Source organism: Marmota monax, unplaced genomic scaffold (genome assembly GCF_021218885.2).
Source record: "Marmota monax isolate L192 unplaced genomic scaffold, Marmota_monax_Labrador192_F-V1.1 WCK01_AAM20220418_F8-fsc00007, whole genome shotgun sequence".
Taxonomy (NCBI): Eukaryota; Metazoa; Chordata; class Mammalia; order Rodentia; family Sciuridae; genus Marmota; species Marmota monax.
The window spans coordinates 23,844,254-23,859,852 of NW_026692781.1; the positions used below are offsets into that span (position 1 = coordinate 23,844,254).

At 39.2% G+C, this 15,599-nt stretch overlaps 1 protein-coding gene across 1 annotated transcript in view; it reads right to left on the reverse strand.

Moving 5' to 3' along the window:
• Positions 1–7,255, reverse strand: part of Stat1 (signal transducer and activator of transcription 1) — a 37,459-nt gene extending 30,204 nt beyond the window's left edge. The window contains exons 1-5 of the mRNA XM_046447267.2: positions 7,092–7,255; positions 6,600–6,751; positions 4,065–4,193; positions 2,303–2,447; positions 598–696 (exon numbers count right to left, since the gene is read on the reverse strand). Coding sequence (XP_046303223.1) covers positions 598–696; positions 2,303–2,447; positions 4,065–4,192 — 372 coding nt within the window. The 5' untranslated portion in view covers position 4,193; positions 6,600–6,751; positions 7,092–7,255. The remainder of the gene's footprint in view (positions 1–597; positions 697–2,302; positions 2,448–4,064; positions 4,194–6,599; positions 6,752–7,091) is intronic.
• Between the last annotated feature and the right edge of the window lie 8,344 nt (positions 7,256–15,599).

Consider the following 15,599-nt stretch of genomic DNA (forward strand, 5'->3'; position numbering starts at 1 on the left):
ATAAATAAACTTGGTCTATAACTTTGTTTTTTGCTCTGTTTTTAGTGGCTTTAGGCATTCCCTCAAAATTAATTATGAATTCATAGATATTCTTGTTTTATTTGTATTCTCCTCTGGCCCCCAAACTGGATTATTTTGAAGCATCATCCGATGCATACATACTTTGGTATGAATAGAAAATATATCGATGCAACAGTTACTTCAGCAAGAGGGGAAAAAGAAATGTTTCTGTACTGCGCAGCCAGGGGAAAGCTGGAGTACTGTGGAAAGGAGGCTCCTGTTGTGCCTCTTTACTGTCCCTGACACCCCCAGACACCAGGACCTTCCCTCAAGCCATAAAAGCCTTTATTAAGGTGTTCAAAGACTCAGGTGTTCTCTGAGAAGCTCAAAACAAACCTGTCCCCAGATAACAATCTTTTGGATTAGGATCCTTTGTAAAGCCAGGTTCCATAAAATCTCTCAACCTGACTTTCCCTGCTTCTTGCTATAAAATCAGAAGGATGTTCACCACTGCCTTGATCTGGGCCTGGATAATATTTGTGAAATGAATGAATGAATTTTCATTATAATTGTTGGTGTTCAATTAGAAAAAAGTACCTGATTAAATCTCTGGGCATTTTCCAAAATCTTCCTTTCTTCCTTCAGACAGTTACAGATGATCATAGACATCTGTATTGGGTCTTCTTGAAAATTATCCTAGATATAGATGGTGATAATAAGAAACAAAGTTAGAATGTTTAAGCCATTATGTATTAGAAATAGATATGAACTTGCTTATATTCCTTGGGAAACCTCATACCTCATTTATTAAATTCTCATAAGCTATTTTTGTGGAAATCAAAATATTCCTTTCACAAATTAGGACAGAAATTGCTTTCACTTACTAAGTAATTACAGATATCTAAAATACTTCTTGATTTCAAAACAAAGAATTTTCACACATGATTCATGTAATATTTTTTCCAGTGCTGAGAGTGAACCCAGGGCCTCACACATGTTAACCACACATTCTACCACTGAGGCACACCTTCAAGTCCTTCATATAATGCTTTTACTTTAATATCATTATCTATTTCTTGAGGCTATTTATTGTCTGTTAGGATCTAAAGACAATGCAAATGATGTAAGAACTATCTATGATATTCTTCAATTAATCTGGCTGTTGGCTTATACTTTGAATTACAACCAAAGATATTCATTTCACTTTTTCTGTTACCGTTGTCAAAGCTAGTTTGAAAAATACTGTCAATTGTGGATGGTTCTTTATAACAGGTACATTCAAACAAAGTCTGAAAGGGAGCAAACTTATGTAAAGTTAATCTGATTTCCCCGCTCACTGGAATTGAGAAAGTTTCAATTACCTAAGGTGAAAAGTTTAGTCATGTTGCATGAAATAAGAAAGTGATAGCTTTTGCCTTTATTAAAACATAAAAGTTGCACTAATACAGAATAAATGTGGCATACTGGGAGTACATCTGAAGAACTCCCAAAATTCTGTAGCACATTTTCTCACATTTGGATGGTCCTTTGGTCACCTCTTCCAACAAATGGCAACTCCCCCAGAAGGAAGGTAAGGTGGAGTCTAACCAAGTGACCAACTTACTACAGGGCCTGTGGGAGGTCAAACCTTCCCATTTTCAGACTTATTCCTCATCTGCACCCCAAGGACTAAGATCACTAAAGTTCCTTGGAGATTACTGTATGACTATGAAGACATGAATTGGTGTGAATATACTGTGTATACAACCAGAGATATGAAAAATTGTGCTCTATATGTGTAATAAGAATTGTAATGCATTCCACTATCATATATAAATAAAAAAATTAAATCTGAAAAAAATTTCAAGTCCTGAAAGAGAACTGTAAAGCTACCTATCTTCCTGTCATGCAATAAATAATTTCAAGTTAAAAAACAGATCTATCTATCTATCTATCTATATATATATATATATATATATATATATATAGAGAGAGAGAGAGAGAGAGAGAGAGAGAGAGAGAGCCTTTTCTTTGATTTCAATATCCACAATTTTTAGCAAAATAGGTTACAGTATCATGGTTCTCCCAGAATTACTGACACCTAACAGGTGATACACTTAAACTTGAAAATTCCTTGTGTGCTTATAAAATGAATCAGGATTTTATTTTACTTATACTAAACATACTAGCCACATAAAGGGAGTGGATGTACATCTCTACAACTTCTCTAAATACCAGTGAGTGTATGGTCAGTACTATTTGCTGAATATATCTTGGGTAAACATGGGAGCACTTGAACTAACACATGAAAACCAGGTCATACCTGAAGATTACGCTTGCTTTTCCTTATGTTATGCTGCAACAAAAAATTATTCTCCAAAGAAAAGCGACTGTATTGATCATCTAGCTGTGACAGGAGGTCATGGAAACGGATGGTGGCAAATGAAACATCATTGGCAGCATGCTCCCTAGGAGATATAAAATTTACACACTTCACTCTAGATACTATTTAACACGGACAAAAGAAACATTGCTTTCTTTATTGAAATTATTTTAAAATAACTTTTAAGTGTTTCTTAGGTTTTATGGTCTTCTTTTTGAGCTGATATTGTTCTTAGCAGCAGTTTATACATAGTTTCTATTATATGCAATTAGCATGAAAAATTATAGAGTGCTTAAAAGATTTTGCTGAAACTATTCATAGTGATCTCTGAAAGGGAAAAAATCAACGGGACCTTCACTTTTTATGTCAAATACTTTCAGAATGTTTAAAGTTTTTGCAATCAGCAAGCAATGAATTGTAAAATAGAACACACCACTTTAAATGGATACCCCTTAATTTATTACCATCTTCATATTTCTAGTCAATATTTTACCATAATCTGGCTTTAGTTATTTCTTTTTTAAAAAATATTTTTAGTTATAGATGGACACAATACCTTTATTTTATTTATATTTTATGTGGTGCTGAGGATCAAACCCAGTTGCCTCACACATGCTAGGCAAATGCTCTACCAGTGAGCCACAACCACAGCCCTACTTATTTCTTTTAAATTATTTCTTCCTTTATACTTTCCCTGAGTTTTGGAGAAGTTATTATTTAACTTTTCCAAAGCATTTGGGAGAACACAAATTAAATCTGACAAAACTACTTAAAAGTGCTAATGACTGCTGAATTTGATGTTGTAGAAATGTGAATTTTTTAAATTTTTATTTGTTCTTTTCAGTTATACATGACAGTAGAATATATTTTGACATATCATACATACATGCAGTATAACTTCCCATTCTTGTGGTTGTACATGATGTGGAGTTACATTGGTCACATATTCATATAAGAACATAGGAAAATTATGTCTAATTCATTCTACTGTTTTTCCCATTCCCATTTTCCCCCCTCCTTCCCTTCATTCCCCTTTGTCTAATCCAGTGAACTTCTATTCTCCCCCACACGCCAACCGCTGCTTATTGTGAGTCAGCATCTGCATATCAGAGAGAACATTGGGCCTTTGGTTTTTGGGGATTGGCTTATTTCATTTATCATGATAGTCTCCAGTTTCACCCATTTGCCAGCAAATGCAAAAATTTCATTTCTCTTTATGGTTGAGTAAAACTCCATTGTGTATATATACCACATTTTCTTTATGCATTCATCTGTTCAAGGACACCTAGGTTTGTTCCATAGCTTAGCTATTGTGAATTGAGCTGCTATAAATATGGATGTGGCAGCATCGCTATAGTATGCTGATTTTTTATTTGTTCTAATTTGTTATACATGACAGCAGAATGCATTTCAGTTCATAGTGTATGAATGGAGTACAATTTTTCATTTCTCCGATTGTACACAAAGTAGAGTAACACCATTCATGTCTTCATACATGAGTCTAGGATAATGATGTCCACCATCTTTCCTAACCCTCAAGCCCCCTCCTTGAGATGTGCATTTTTTAAATCAAACTTTCCTGCAACAGATAATCTCTACGGCCACTGATGAGATTCATCTTTCAGCAAACATGGCTCCAAGTCACTCATCAATAAATATTCTTAAAGTGTAGATAAACTTCTCTCCAGTGAGTTTTCCTTACCAGTCTTGCTTTTCTAGCCACTGGGCCAGGTACTGTCTGATTTCCATGGGAAAACTGTCATCATAAAGCTGGTGAACTTGCTCCAGGAATTTGGAGTCAAGCTGCTGAAGTTCATACCACTGAGACATCCTATGGAAAAAAAGAACATACACCGTGAGGGAATCCCACAGCTCTAAGGAAGGTTCTAGCAGCATGTCTGTTGACTCATTTTGCTTAGCAGTGAGGGCACAGCTCAGTGGTAGAGTCTGTGCTTAACAAGTGCAAGGCTCTGGATTCAATTGCCAGAACCAAATAAACATCTTGCTTAGATCAAGACATAATTTGTCTCAAATACATTATTTAAATAGTAATGATATTCTACAGCCTATTTATTAATTTTAAGGGAAACATTTTTCCTTCTCCAGGAAACACATATTTGTTCAAATATTAGCATATCAGATCTGCCTTCTCTGGCCACCTTATTTAAATTGCAACCAGCTCCTACACTGGAAATCACTCTCTCTCTTCCCTGATGCATTTTCTTCATAGCACTTAACCACTGTCTGACCTACCATATATTTTCTCTCTTTTTTAATTTTGATTGTCGTCTGTTTTTGTCACATGAATAGAAGGATTAAGGAGAATTCTTTTCATTGCTATATTCCCAGAACATTGTCAGGCATATACTAGGTAACCAATAAATATGCCTTTAAAATAAATCCGCACTTTTTTCAAATAAATAAATTAAAAACATTATTTAAATTTAAGACAAATCACAAAATCTCTCCAAATATTGCTCTCCTACAAATTATAGTATATTCTTAATTTAATTAAAAATTTTTAATTGGTATATTTTATGAGTCATAGGGTAAAGTCAACCATAAATGTGGCACAAAGGAGTCTTAAATCTCAGCAATATTTTTAAAGATTGAACCAACATTCTCAAATGTAATTTGAAAGTAATATTTATGTCTTTGGGTAACTATTAATTTGTATATAGTAGCCATGAAAATTAAAAACTTCAATAAAATGCCAATTTTAGAAAGCCAAATTAGGGAAACAAAGTGCCTCCCATGACCATCTGATAACTTAGATTTATATCAGCACACATGGTACAGACAGCTGGCAACATTTGGGGTGGTGTCAGTGAATCCTGTCCTGCCAGACTTCTGAGAAAGGGTCTGGATTTTCAAGCAGGGTATAGAAGAATGTGGGATGCATGCCTGTTGTCAAGCATACATGTGCAGGCATGTCTACTCCAGATATATCCTTCTGAGATAGAGGAAATGTCTTAACTGTAAAGCTGGTTGCCATTTCAAATACCAGTAAAAATATATGTAAGTGCACTCTCCTTGGCATACCTGCCATAGCAATTTGATTTTTCACTTCACACTTACTTTACCTGAGAAGAACATTCCAAATCTGAAGGTTTCTCCCTTCTGCTAGAAATGTGCCTAAAGCAACTTTGCTGCACCATCAGCCAGTAGGGGTGACAAGGCCTCTTAACAGCCAAGTGAACTTAGGCCACTTACTCTCTCAGTCAACAAGGTGGTTGTTAAGACTGAATGAACTAATACACACATAGCAGCTGGCACAAAGCAGGTTGATCAATACATTCATATTAACAAATCAAGAATCACTCTCATATTTTCACAAAACCTGTTACTCACTCAGGCATGACCATACCCCAATAACCTAGCTCATACTCCAACTTTAAACCTTCCTCTCCAATCTCAAGACTGGCTGCCTCCCTCCCTCAGTACTATCCTTCCAATCCAGCCTCAGCAGCACTTTGGTAGGGCCATGTCACTACGGTGCGCAAAAATGCCTGATTTCCACTCCTCCCCATCTTCATCCGTCAACAAAGCAATCCAGACACCAAACTATTTACTGGATGCAACATTTCTGCTTTTCTGCAGTTGCCACTCATCTTGGCAAACAGTCTTCCTACAAATTTCTACCTCTCTAAATCCCACCAACAATTAAAACCAGGTATAAATGCCGTTCTTCAAAGCTGTCTGAGACTTACTCAGAGACAATGAAGCTTCTTTGACCTGTGTCTCCTTGTATTCTGGCATTAGTTCCAATCTTCCTTGTAAAGCTCTATGATGTCTTTCATATAAGGTATAAATTCCAGAGAAGGAGATTTGGGAAAGTATCCTGCATATAGTTTGTGTTCAATAACAATCTAGTCAACTGAAGTCTTGCATATTTCAGATAGAATTGGAAAGCAAAAGACACAACCCTATTATAATTCCACAAGTTTGAGTCCCAGTATCCTCATTAAGCAATAATGCACTAGGGGTTCAAGTCTTATTTCTGTTCCATATAAACAACTCCTTCTCTAACCCATAAAAACAACATTTAAAGCACAATCTATATACCTATCCCAGAACTCTTCAGTACTAGTCAGAATTTATTTTAAAAAGAGTAATTATATTGTTCGGAGGTTTTCTGGAGCTAAATATCACTTACATTCCAGGAGGACATTAATCTCCTCGACCTTAAATATAATTAAGATTCCAAATTCATTTATTTCCATGAACATTTACTGACCTGTCACCTTATGCTCAAGGAGAGGTTGGGAATTCAATCAAAGAAGCAGCTACACACAGCACCTTTGGTGACAAGACAACTGGAGTTGCATGCAGAGTGCCACTGTCTAATGTAGACAGCTCTGGAGGATGGCACAGGGCAAATGAAACTTTCTGCGAAAAGAAGAAAATGTCACTAGGTGGAAAAAGGCAAGAAGTAAGACAAGTGAGGATAAATGGGAAGGTGCAGTGCAGGAGCCGGGTGTGGGGGGGGGGGCGGTATTCTGTTGCACAACTCAACTTTACAATCAGAGCACGACTGACAGGGGCAACGTGCCAGACAGTGCCATGGCACTGCTCGCACTTGGGTACTCGGGATCTTTTCTTTCTTTGGGATGACGAATTCACCGGTCAGCTGTGAAAAGCCACGCTCACCAGGCATCCAGCTGCTCTGTCCAGAGGGCCCTTGTGGGCACGTCCCACCCCAGGCACCCGGAACCTCACGCCCACTCACTCTGCACGCCGGAGCCAGCACCGGTGAGCAGGAGCAAGGCAGGGCAGCCTCTCTGGAGCGCGCTGAGCCCCCTCCGCTGGGTCTGCGTGTCTGACAGGTGCCGTCCTCCGACACAGCAGGGTCCCTCCGCAGACTCTGCGCCGGAAAACGAAAGTACCCCACTGGAGAAAAGGCAGATCGGACCGCCCAGCCTTCGTCCTCCTCGGCCAATCACAGTGGCAGCCGCACTCAGCCAACCCGACACGGCTGTTCCGCGAGCGGAGACGCCACCCGCCGTGGGACCCGTCGTGGGATCCGGTGTTTCCTCTGTCTTTGGGCTGGCCTCGGTCACGGAAGAAGTGGAGCGCAGGAATGTGTGGCAATGCCACAGACAGAAAGTTCTGTTTACACATTTCAGAGAACTAAAAGGAAGTTCTATGTTTGCATAGACCCGAAAACTAGGAGATCTCTACTTTTGCCCAAGAATGAGAACCCAGGTAGAGGACACAGTGAAGGACTTGTCGTTTTCCTGTTGCTAAACCCAGAAGATGCTTTTTGATGTTCGTTTACTTGACCGTTCAGAAATGTTTGGCACAGTTGACGTCTCCATTAAAACACTTTCTTCTTTGGTCACGATGAAAATACATGGTGCTTCTTCGTGCCACTCTGGGGGTTCTTTCTCTAATGTCTCCATCACCACTACCAAACCATTGAAAGTGAAATGTTGTCAGGTTCCGGACCCGGACCCGGTCTGTTCTTTCACGACATTTCTCCTCACACTGGGCTGTGATGTCGTTCTAGATGGAGGACACCTAAATGTATGTCCTGTCTACACTGCTTTTGGGAACTCTTCCCCATTGAAAGCCTCCACTTGACTCTACTTCCATATCCAATGATCTTTGCAAACTAATTCAGAACCAAAGTCTTTTTAATAAAATCTTAGGAATGGTACATGCCAAATAGCTAGAAGTCATCCTTAACATTGCCACACCTGGTCCTCAAGCCTTATTGATTTTTGTTCCTAATTATATCTCATATCTCCTTTACTTCTTTCCATCTCTTCTGCCATTCCCTTTTCTCTCATCTGGATTATTTGAGCACCTCCCCCCTCCAGGCCAGATGGAATCATCAGGAGATCTTATGATGGTTTTTCTTGCTTATAAAATTGTTTCTTAATACAGCCCATAAGACTTTGGTTCCCCTATCACTCTCTCTAACCCCATCTGTGTCACTCTTTCTTATGCTTACTTCAACAATTTTGTTTTTCAAATAAGCCAAACTCTTTCCTCGAACTGAGGGCCTTCTCACTAGTAGTTCTCTCTTTGGAAATCCCCTTGAGCCATTATCCCCTTTCCTCAACTTCTTTGTTGGCTTATTCATCTTTCAGGTCTTAGCTTAAAATCTTAGCGTCTACACCAGTTCCCCAGGTACATATATCTCTAAGGCCAGATGAGATCGTCTTGCAATATATGTTCATAAAACCTATTAATTCCTTCAAGTGGAAGGGATTTGAATCAAACCCTAAATAATAAAGCAACTTTGGGTAGAAGGTTCTAAATGATTTCCCAGGGATGTGCATATATGTCTGTGTATTATAGCTTTTTGCCCTTTCCATACCTACATACTCTGTTTTCTTTTCACACATGTGTCTTTGCAAAGTCAGGAATGAGATGATGCCTAGTCTGGATCCTCCACAAATGTTCCTACCTTTCTTTCCAGCCTTGTCTCTCATTTTCTAATTACTCCACTAAACTTCTGTATGTCCTGCCCTCCCTCTATACCCTTAATTTTAACCCTCCCTTATTATGATGCTTTTTAAAGTGTCCAAATCTTATCCCTTTAAGATTCTAATTTTCCAAAGGACAAACTAAATTTGTTTTGTAAGTGTGACTATTTAATATATTGGCTCTTTTAAAAGTGACTAAGCAAAAAACAAACAAAATTAAAAAAAACTAGTGATCCAGAAATTGCCAGATCCAAATACATGATGACTGTCTGACAACAGTCAGCTTGGGAAGTTCTATCATTATATCAACAATATCAAATTTGCAACATATAAAAAATTTTTAAAATAGCTAATTCCAATTTACCACATCTGGTAAATTGAATAACTTTCAATTTTTTTTCTTTCCTTTCCTACCCTTGTCACAGGTTTTCTGAAGGTAGAGTATTCATCTTTGTGGCCTGATTCTGGTTTTGGCCATGTGGCTTGCTCTGGCTAAAGGAATGATAGCAGTTGTCATATACATACATTATGATTTGACTTGAAACTTTGCATGTTTTTTGTAATCAAGTTGTCTTTGTGTGATCTTTTCCTGTGCCAGGAGATAGCACACTTCAAGTAGCTGCTACTTCCATAGACTGAGTGAGGAAGAAGATGTGCATGAATTCCCTTAAATCTGCCTCCTGGAGCAGAATGACTGAAGCTGATCTCCAGGTCCATGAGTAATAAGTGTGTGTTTGTTGTAATTGTGTTTAATTGAGATTCTCTGCTCTCTCCCGTGAAATCAGCTACTGATGACAAAATGAACATTCTAAATTATCTTAATAGGCTAGAATTCTGCTGGTCAAAACCAATTGGACAAAATTCAGAACAAATGCAAAGATTTGCATTGGATTTAAAAGAAAGAGGCAGCAAACAAGATTTATCCTTGTTACTTATAATCAGCCAGAAATAAATGGGAAGATGAAATTTATGATTAGTTATCCTTGAGGTGGTGTCTGTGTATTATAGTCAAATGACAGTGGAGGATGGTCAGGAATCTAAAGACCACAGTAGGTATCCAGGAAGACACTGGAGTGACACTACAGGCCTCCCATTTGGAAGAAATTTATTTTTGGTTGAAGATAAGAAGACAGTACCATTCCTATTCTTTATTCACCCCTTCTTGTATATCCCAATCACCCAGTTGTATTTAATTAGTTTTTCTGCCTTGTTGCACAAAGCATTTAAAGAAATTTATAACAGAAATTTTATAATAGCTAGAAATATAAAGAATGCAATGCAGTCTACAGGCTAAGGCAAAAAGCTTTCATCAGATACATCATTCTCATTATACCAAATTGCAAAGGGTCTCCTGGTAGATTATTTTCAATCAGCCACATCATTCTGTCTCTTATCTGTCATTGGCATTCCTTTGCAATGTGACTCTAATTCTTTTCAGAAAGAGGTAAGGACTATTTCCCCAAACATTAAATCTGGGCTGGCTTGTGACTTGTTTTGACCAATATCATGCAGCAGTAGTAAGCTGGTGTTTTATTGAACCTAGCCTTACATACTCTCAGAGCCCAGCCCAGCCTCCATGACAAGTCAGGTGAGGCCTCAGTTATGTTGGTGCAGTTGCCTAAGCTTAGATCTCAGGTGTAAGAGCCCAGGAAGATCAGATGGCCCTGGCTGGGTGGACCAGAACTGCCCCACCTACCCTATATTCCCAAGCAATAATAAATGGTTGTTTTACCTCTCTGAGTTTGGGGAATAATTTGGTTTGTTTTGTAGCAATATGTATTATGTATCAGATCACTCACTGAGGTCTTATGGGGGGGAAGCAGAACATCCTACAGTAGAATTCTAAAACAAAACTTCTCATGTGGAACAGGCCTATTGCCCATCCCCAACTGATGGTTTCGTATCCTCAAGGATTACCTTATCCTTTGTATCCTTATGATACCTCCATCAAAAGCTTACTAGTTTTCTGCTCTTTGTTTACAGACTTGATCTTTTTTAACTGCTTCAGAATGGTAGCTACAAATCCGATGAACAAACCTAAATGAAATGTTTAGAATTTCCCTCTCCTCTCAGGTACCATATTGTATCTTAGCAGTATTTTCCCAATGTTTGTAGTATTATAACTCAAATATCTAACAATAGGAATTTCCAAAAATGCAGGTCAATGTCTCCTCACCCCTCCTTCTTTCCAATCATAAACCTTGCTACTATGCAATCCTAAAAATGTCAATTAGTGGAAGCTCTATTGATAATATGTAACAAAATGGAATTGAAATAAAAGATTTCTAAAATTTCTTTAGTTCTCGGATTTGAGTTTTGTACAGTCACTTGGTTGTCTGGGTATGTGTATTTTCTTCCCAATCGGTAAGTGCAAATCCACAGATAAACTCCCATATAGCAGCTTATTAAAATGCAGGGGTACAAATCAGGGTTTGAACCATATTTTTCTATGTACATAAAATTATTTCATCCCAATATTGTGGAAAGCCATGAAAACTTTTAGGAAAATATCTATATATGAACAAACCATGCACTTTCCATTAATAGCAAGTGACACATCATACTAAATATCTTTAAAGATTATACTGTTGAAAACACAATCACTTTTCATAAGTTTTTACAGTATTCTTGGGCTCACAGAATAATCTACTATAAGGAAATCACCAGATATGGGTGAACATTTTGTCATAAAGGCTGTTTATTGCAACTTCACTTATAGTTAGAAAAAAATATCAGGAAAAAATGGTTTATTTTTCAACTGACAAGGCAAATTCATATGATAGAATATAAAAGCTATTCTTTCAAAGACCAAAGTACATTAAAAAATACCCTCTTATAAAAAGTTAAGTGGAAAAGAACAGAAAATAAAGCATCATCCTATATAAGAACATAGAAATGTAAATAAATGGAAATACACACAGAAAACATTTAAAAATATTAATGTCTTAGGTGGTGGATCACGTTTATGTAATTTTTTAGGTTGTCTACAATGAGCACTCTTACATTCCTAGTCAAAACCGGCTCCCAGACAGTGGAGTCTAGGGCTTTCAGAACACAGAAGCGCAGCCCCAGAGAGGCGGGACTGCGCGCTGCACTCCGAGATGTTTCGGCGGGAGGGACGCTACAGCTCAGAAGAGCCACCCCACTTGCTTTCCGGGAAACCGGTCGGGGACGAGAAGCAGCGCCGCAGAGAAGAAACCGAAAGCCAGCGCTGGGCAGCACGCAGGCGCAGCCCGGGGCTTTCCGCCGACCGCCCGCACTCTGGGGCGGGGAGGAGGGGGGCCGCGCGCAGAAACCTGGCGCACGAAGGGCGGAGGGCGGGTGGGTGCCATTAACAGAGCGAGGGAAGGAGAGTTTCTTGATTACCCCCACCCCCACCCCCGGTGCTGGAAACCATTCCATTTGCGCCTTTTCTTCCCCCGGCCCTCGCTCCCTGTGCTATCTACATGGTCTGCAGTGCGCTCAGAGCTTGTCGCAATTGGGTTTTGACCCACATCCTGCTGGGGCAGCTGGCCTTAAACCAGGGATGCCGGTTTAGGGGTGGAGGGGCTGGCTGCTAAAGTGTCCTTTTGCTAAATTGGCGAGAGACTTTCTTTCCTGGAGTCTTCACCCACCCCACCCTTTCTCAGTTACGGTGATTATACCAGACATGTAATGGAGAAGAGCTTAGTCACTGGACAGTGCCGGACAGGCCGATCAAGGAAAAAGAGTTTGGGCTCTTCCTGCTATTTTTGTGACTTATTGAATCTGGGAGGCAGGAACCTAGTTTCTTTAGGCTCTGCTCAACTACTTTTAAGGGCTCTACTTACTTAGGGTGAACATGGCACCTAACTAGTACCTCCTGGGTGTGAGAGGACCTACCTTATTGGTCCATACCATGCAGCCTCTTGTGCATCCCATGTCTGCATGACCTCTAATGTGCAGCTTACATGAATCCCATGGCACAGATGAATGTTTATTTTCCCCCTTTAGAAAAGCACTGGATAAGGTATATAACTTGCAGTGCCCAGGGCAAAATGAAAATGTGGAACCCTGTACTCAAAACTTACTGAAACTTAAGAAGGCAACAGTAGAGGATGAAACCAAATATGGGAGTCCTTCCATGCCCTGCCCCAAGGAAGTCATCCCTAGGAGTGCAATTAGGGGCTATTCTTCTGTAGAAACCTTGTTAGATGCCTATAGATTTCTTTCCATCAGTTCTGTCTGATGTTCCAGTGTTGGGTAGGACTTTTGTTGGGGGAAGGAGCAGTGATAGTCCTAAGTTTAATGAAGGGGGAATTAAGGGGTAATTTCAGGAGCACATGGTTCATCTGTGGATGGCAGATGTCAAGGATGTTAGATATGCATGAGAGGATACCTAAATCAAAGGAAAATTAAGGTAACCTAGAGAACAGTATAATTCTAGACTATTTTTACAGAGTTTGAAAATTAAGGTGAGGTGAAATAGGAGGTCCTCTCTGGGCTGTGTCAAAAGCAAACATGTGGTTACTCAAGGTGAAATATAACAGGAAGATTGGCTCATGAGTTTGGAGGCATTATAAAGAGAATTCTAGTCTGCTCTTACAGGCCGGCCAAGGAACAAAGGAAAGGAAGAACCTTACCATTGTTCTCTGTGTGTTCCAACACTAAATCATTAATAAATATTAAGAGCCAGATTGTGTTAGATGTTGGTGATATAACTGTGAACAAGGCTATCTTGGTCCCTATACATACAGAGCTTGCTGAGAGTCTGATGAAGAAATGATGTGCATTGACAACAAAGTGACAAGCACTGCACTGGGGGAGCTAGAGGATGCCATGGAGGGGAGGGCATGGTGTGTGGGCATAATTACAGCCATCTTCTTTTCCCACCCCCACTTTATGAATACTGTTTTTATTATCAAGAAATAGACACTAGCCTAAGATAACACTTCCCTGTCTGGAGACGTGACAGTCTCTTTGTTCTCTCATTGATTGGAGATAACTTACCAGACCCTGAGATGGGGGTTTCTCTGTTCTCTCCTTGAGAGAGAAAGAGACCTGCTGGTTTTCCGGGTCCCCCCCCCCTTTTTGGTACTGGGAATTGAACTCAGGGTCACTCAACCACTGAGCCACATCCCCAGCACTATTTTGTATTTTATTTAGAGACAGGGTCTTACTGAATTACTTAGCGCCTTGCTTTTTGCTGAGACTGACGTTGAACTCTCGATCCTCCTGCCTCAGCCTCCCGAGCCACTGGGATTACAGGCAAACCCCATCACATCCAGCTCCCTGATCCTGCTTTGATAGGAAAACTGTCCTTCTCTGTTCCCAAAAAACAAACTTTCCTTCCACAAAATCAGGGGATGATTTCTATGCCAGTCACAAAGACTAAACCCACCCCTAACAGGCGGCCATGATTCTATCATATAAAAGGAAACATTCAAGGCGGGGTTGCTGCTCTCCCTTGCTTGCTGTGGCTCTCCCTCTCTCTCTGCCCAGAGCAGCCTTGTCAGGCTCCTGACAATAATCCCACTTCTTATCCCAAGTGTGCATTTGATCAGTCCTGTGCCACTTTTTTTTATTGGTGCCATATTGCCAACAGTGTGACAGAGCTCTTCTCACACACGTGCATGTGCGAGTGTGTGCATTTGGCAGGAAGACAACCCAGAGCTCAAAGGGTGGGAAAATATTATTCATGTGAAAAGGTAGATATGATAGGGTTGTTGAATTAAGAGCCTGTAGCAGAGGGAGGTAAGAGAGAGCATGAACCATCAAAGAAACTGAAAGTAGTTCAGGCAATCTTATGTGTTTTGGAGGATGAAAAGCCTTTGGGGAGAAGTGATGAGATGACAGTTGAAAACTTTAAGAGACACAATAGTGTAAGACTTTGGAAGGATTTGTTGAGAATTATCGTCTTTACCATCTTTATCCAGAGCTGGATAAGGATTTTAACTATTTTTTTTATGCCACCCATGGCACCTTTGGCAGTCAGATGAAACCTATGAACTCTGAAGAATTAATGTTTTTATTAAATAAAATGCATAAGATTTAAGAAGAAAACCAATAATATTGAAATAGAGATATTAAACCAACTTTGTGATATATTAAAATCATATTGAAACCACCTTTGTAGCAAAAATAAGCACTTCTTTATTAATGCCATTAAATAAGATCTTGCATTGGGTCCTATTGATGCATTTTTCAAATTGTGCTTAGCATAAATAATATTTTGAGTTATGTGAAACACTGCCTTTATTCAAAACTGATAGAAATTCTAAACTTCAGTTAGAAGGTAGTGGAAATAAAATTGTTAATGATTGTCATTCAAATTTATGGGCCCCTGAATTCTATCCACATACTCCAGGTAAGAATTACTAATGTAGAGTGTCAGGAGCCATTCAAAAATTTCTAATAGGGAGTGATATGATCCAGTTTATTTTAAACAGAGCATATTGTCTACATAAGAAGCCACATGGAATTGTATTTACTGCAAGGAAGTTATAGAAAATGCCCTCCACTATATTTTTATCACATCCTCATTGTGAGGATGCTGGTAGAAATACTCCTATGTCTTACAGTGGTGGTTGTAAAACTATATGGGTTTGTTAGAATTCATAGACTGATATAATGAACAAGGGTGAATTTTATTACGTATAAATTTTTAAAAATACAATTAGTCAAATCAATAAATGTTCATGGTCAATTTGCAAAAGGTCTTTATTCTGTGTCAGAAACAGCAGCATGTGTGCACAGAGGCCAGTTGGCCACGTGTAGGGTTTGTTGCTAGGGCAAAGCGCTAGGATGGCTTGAGCCTATATTCTGTGCCTTTTACTACAGGGAGT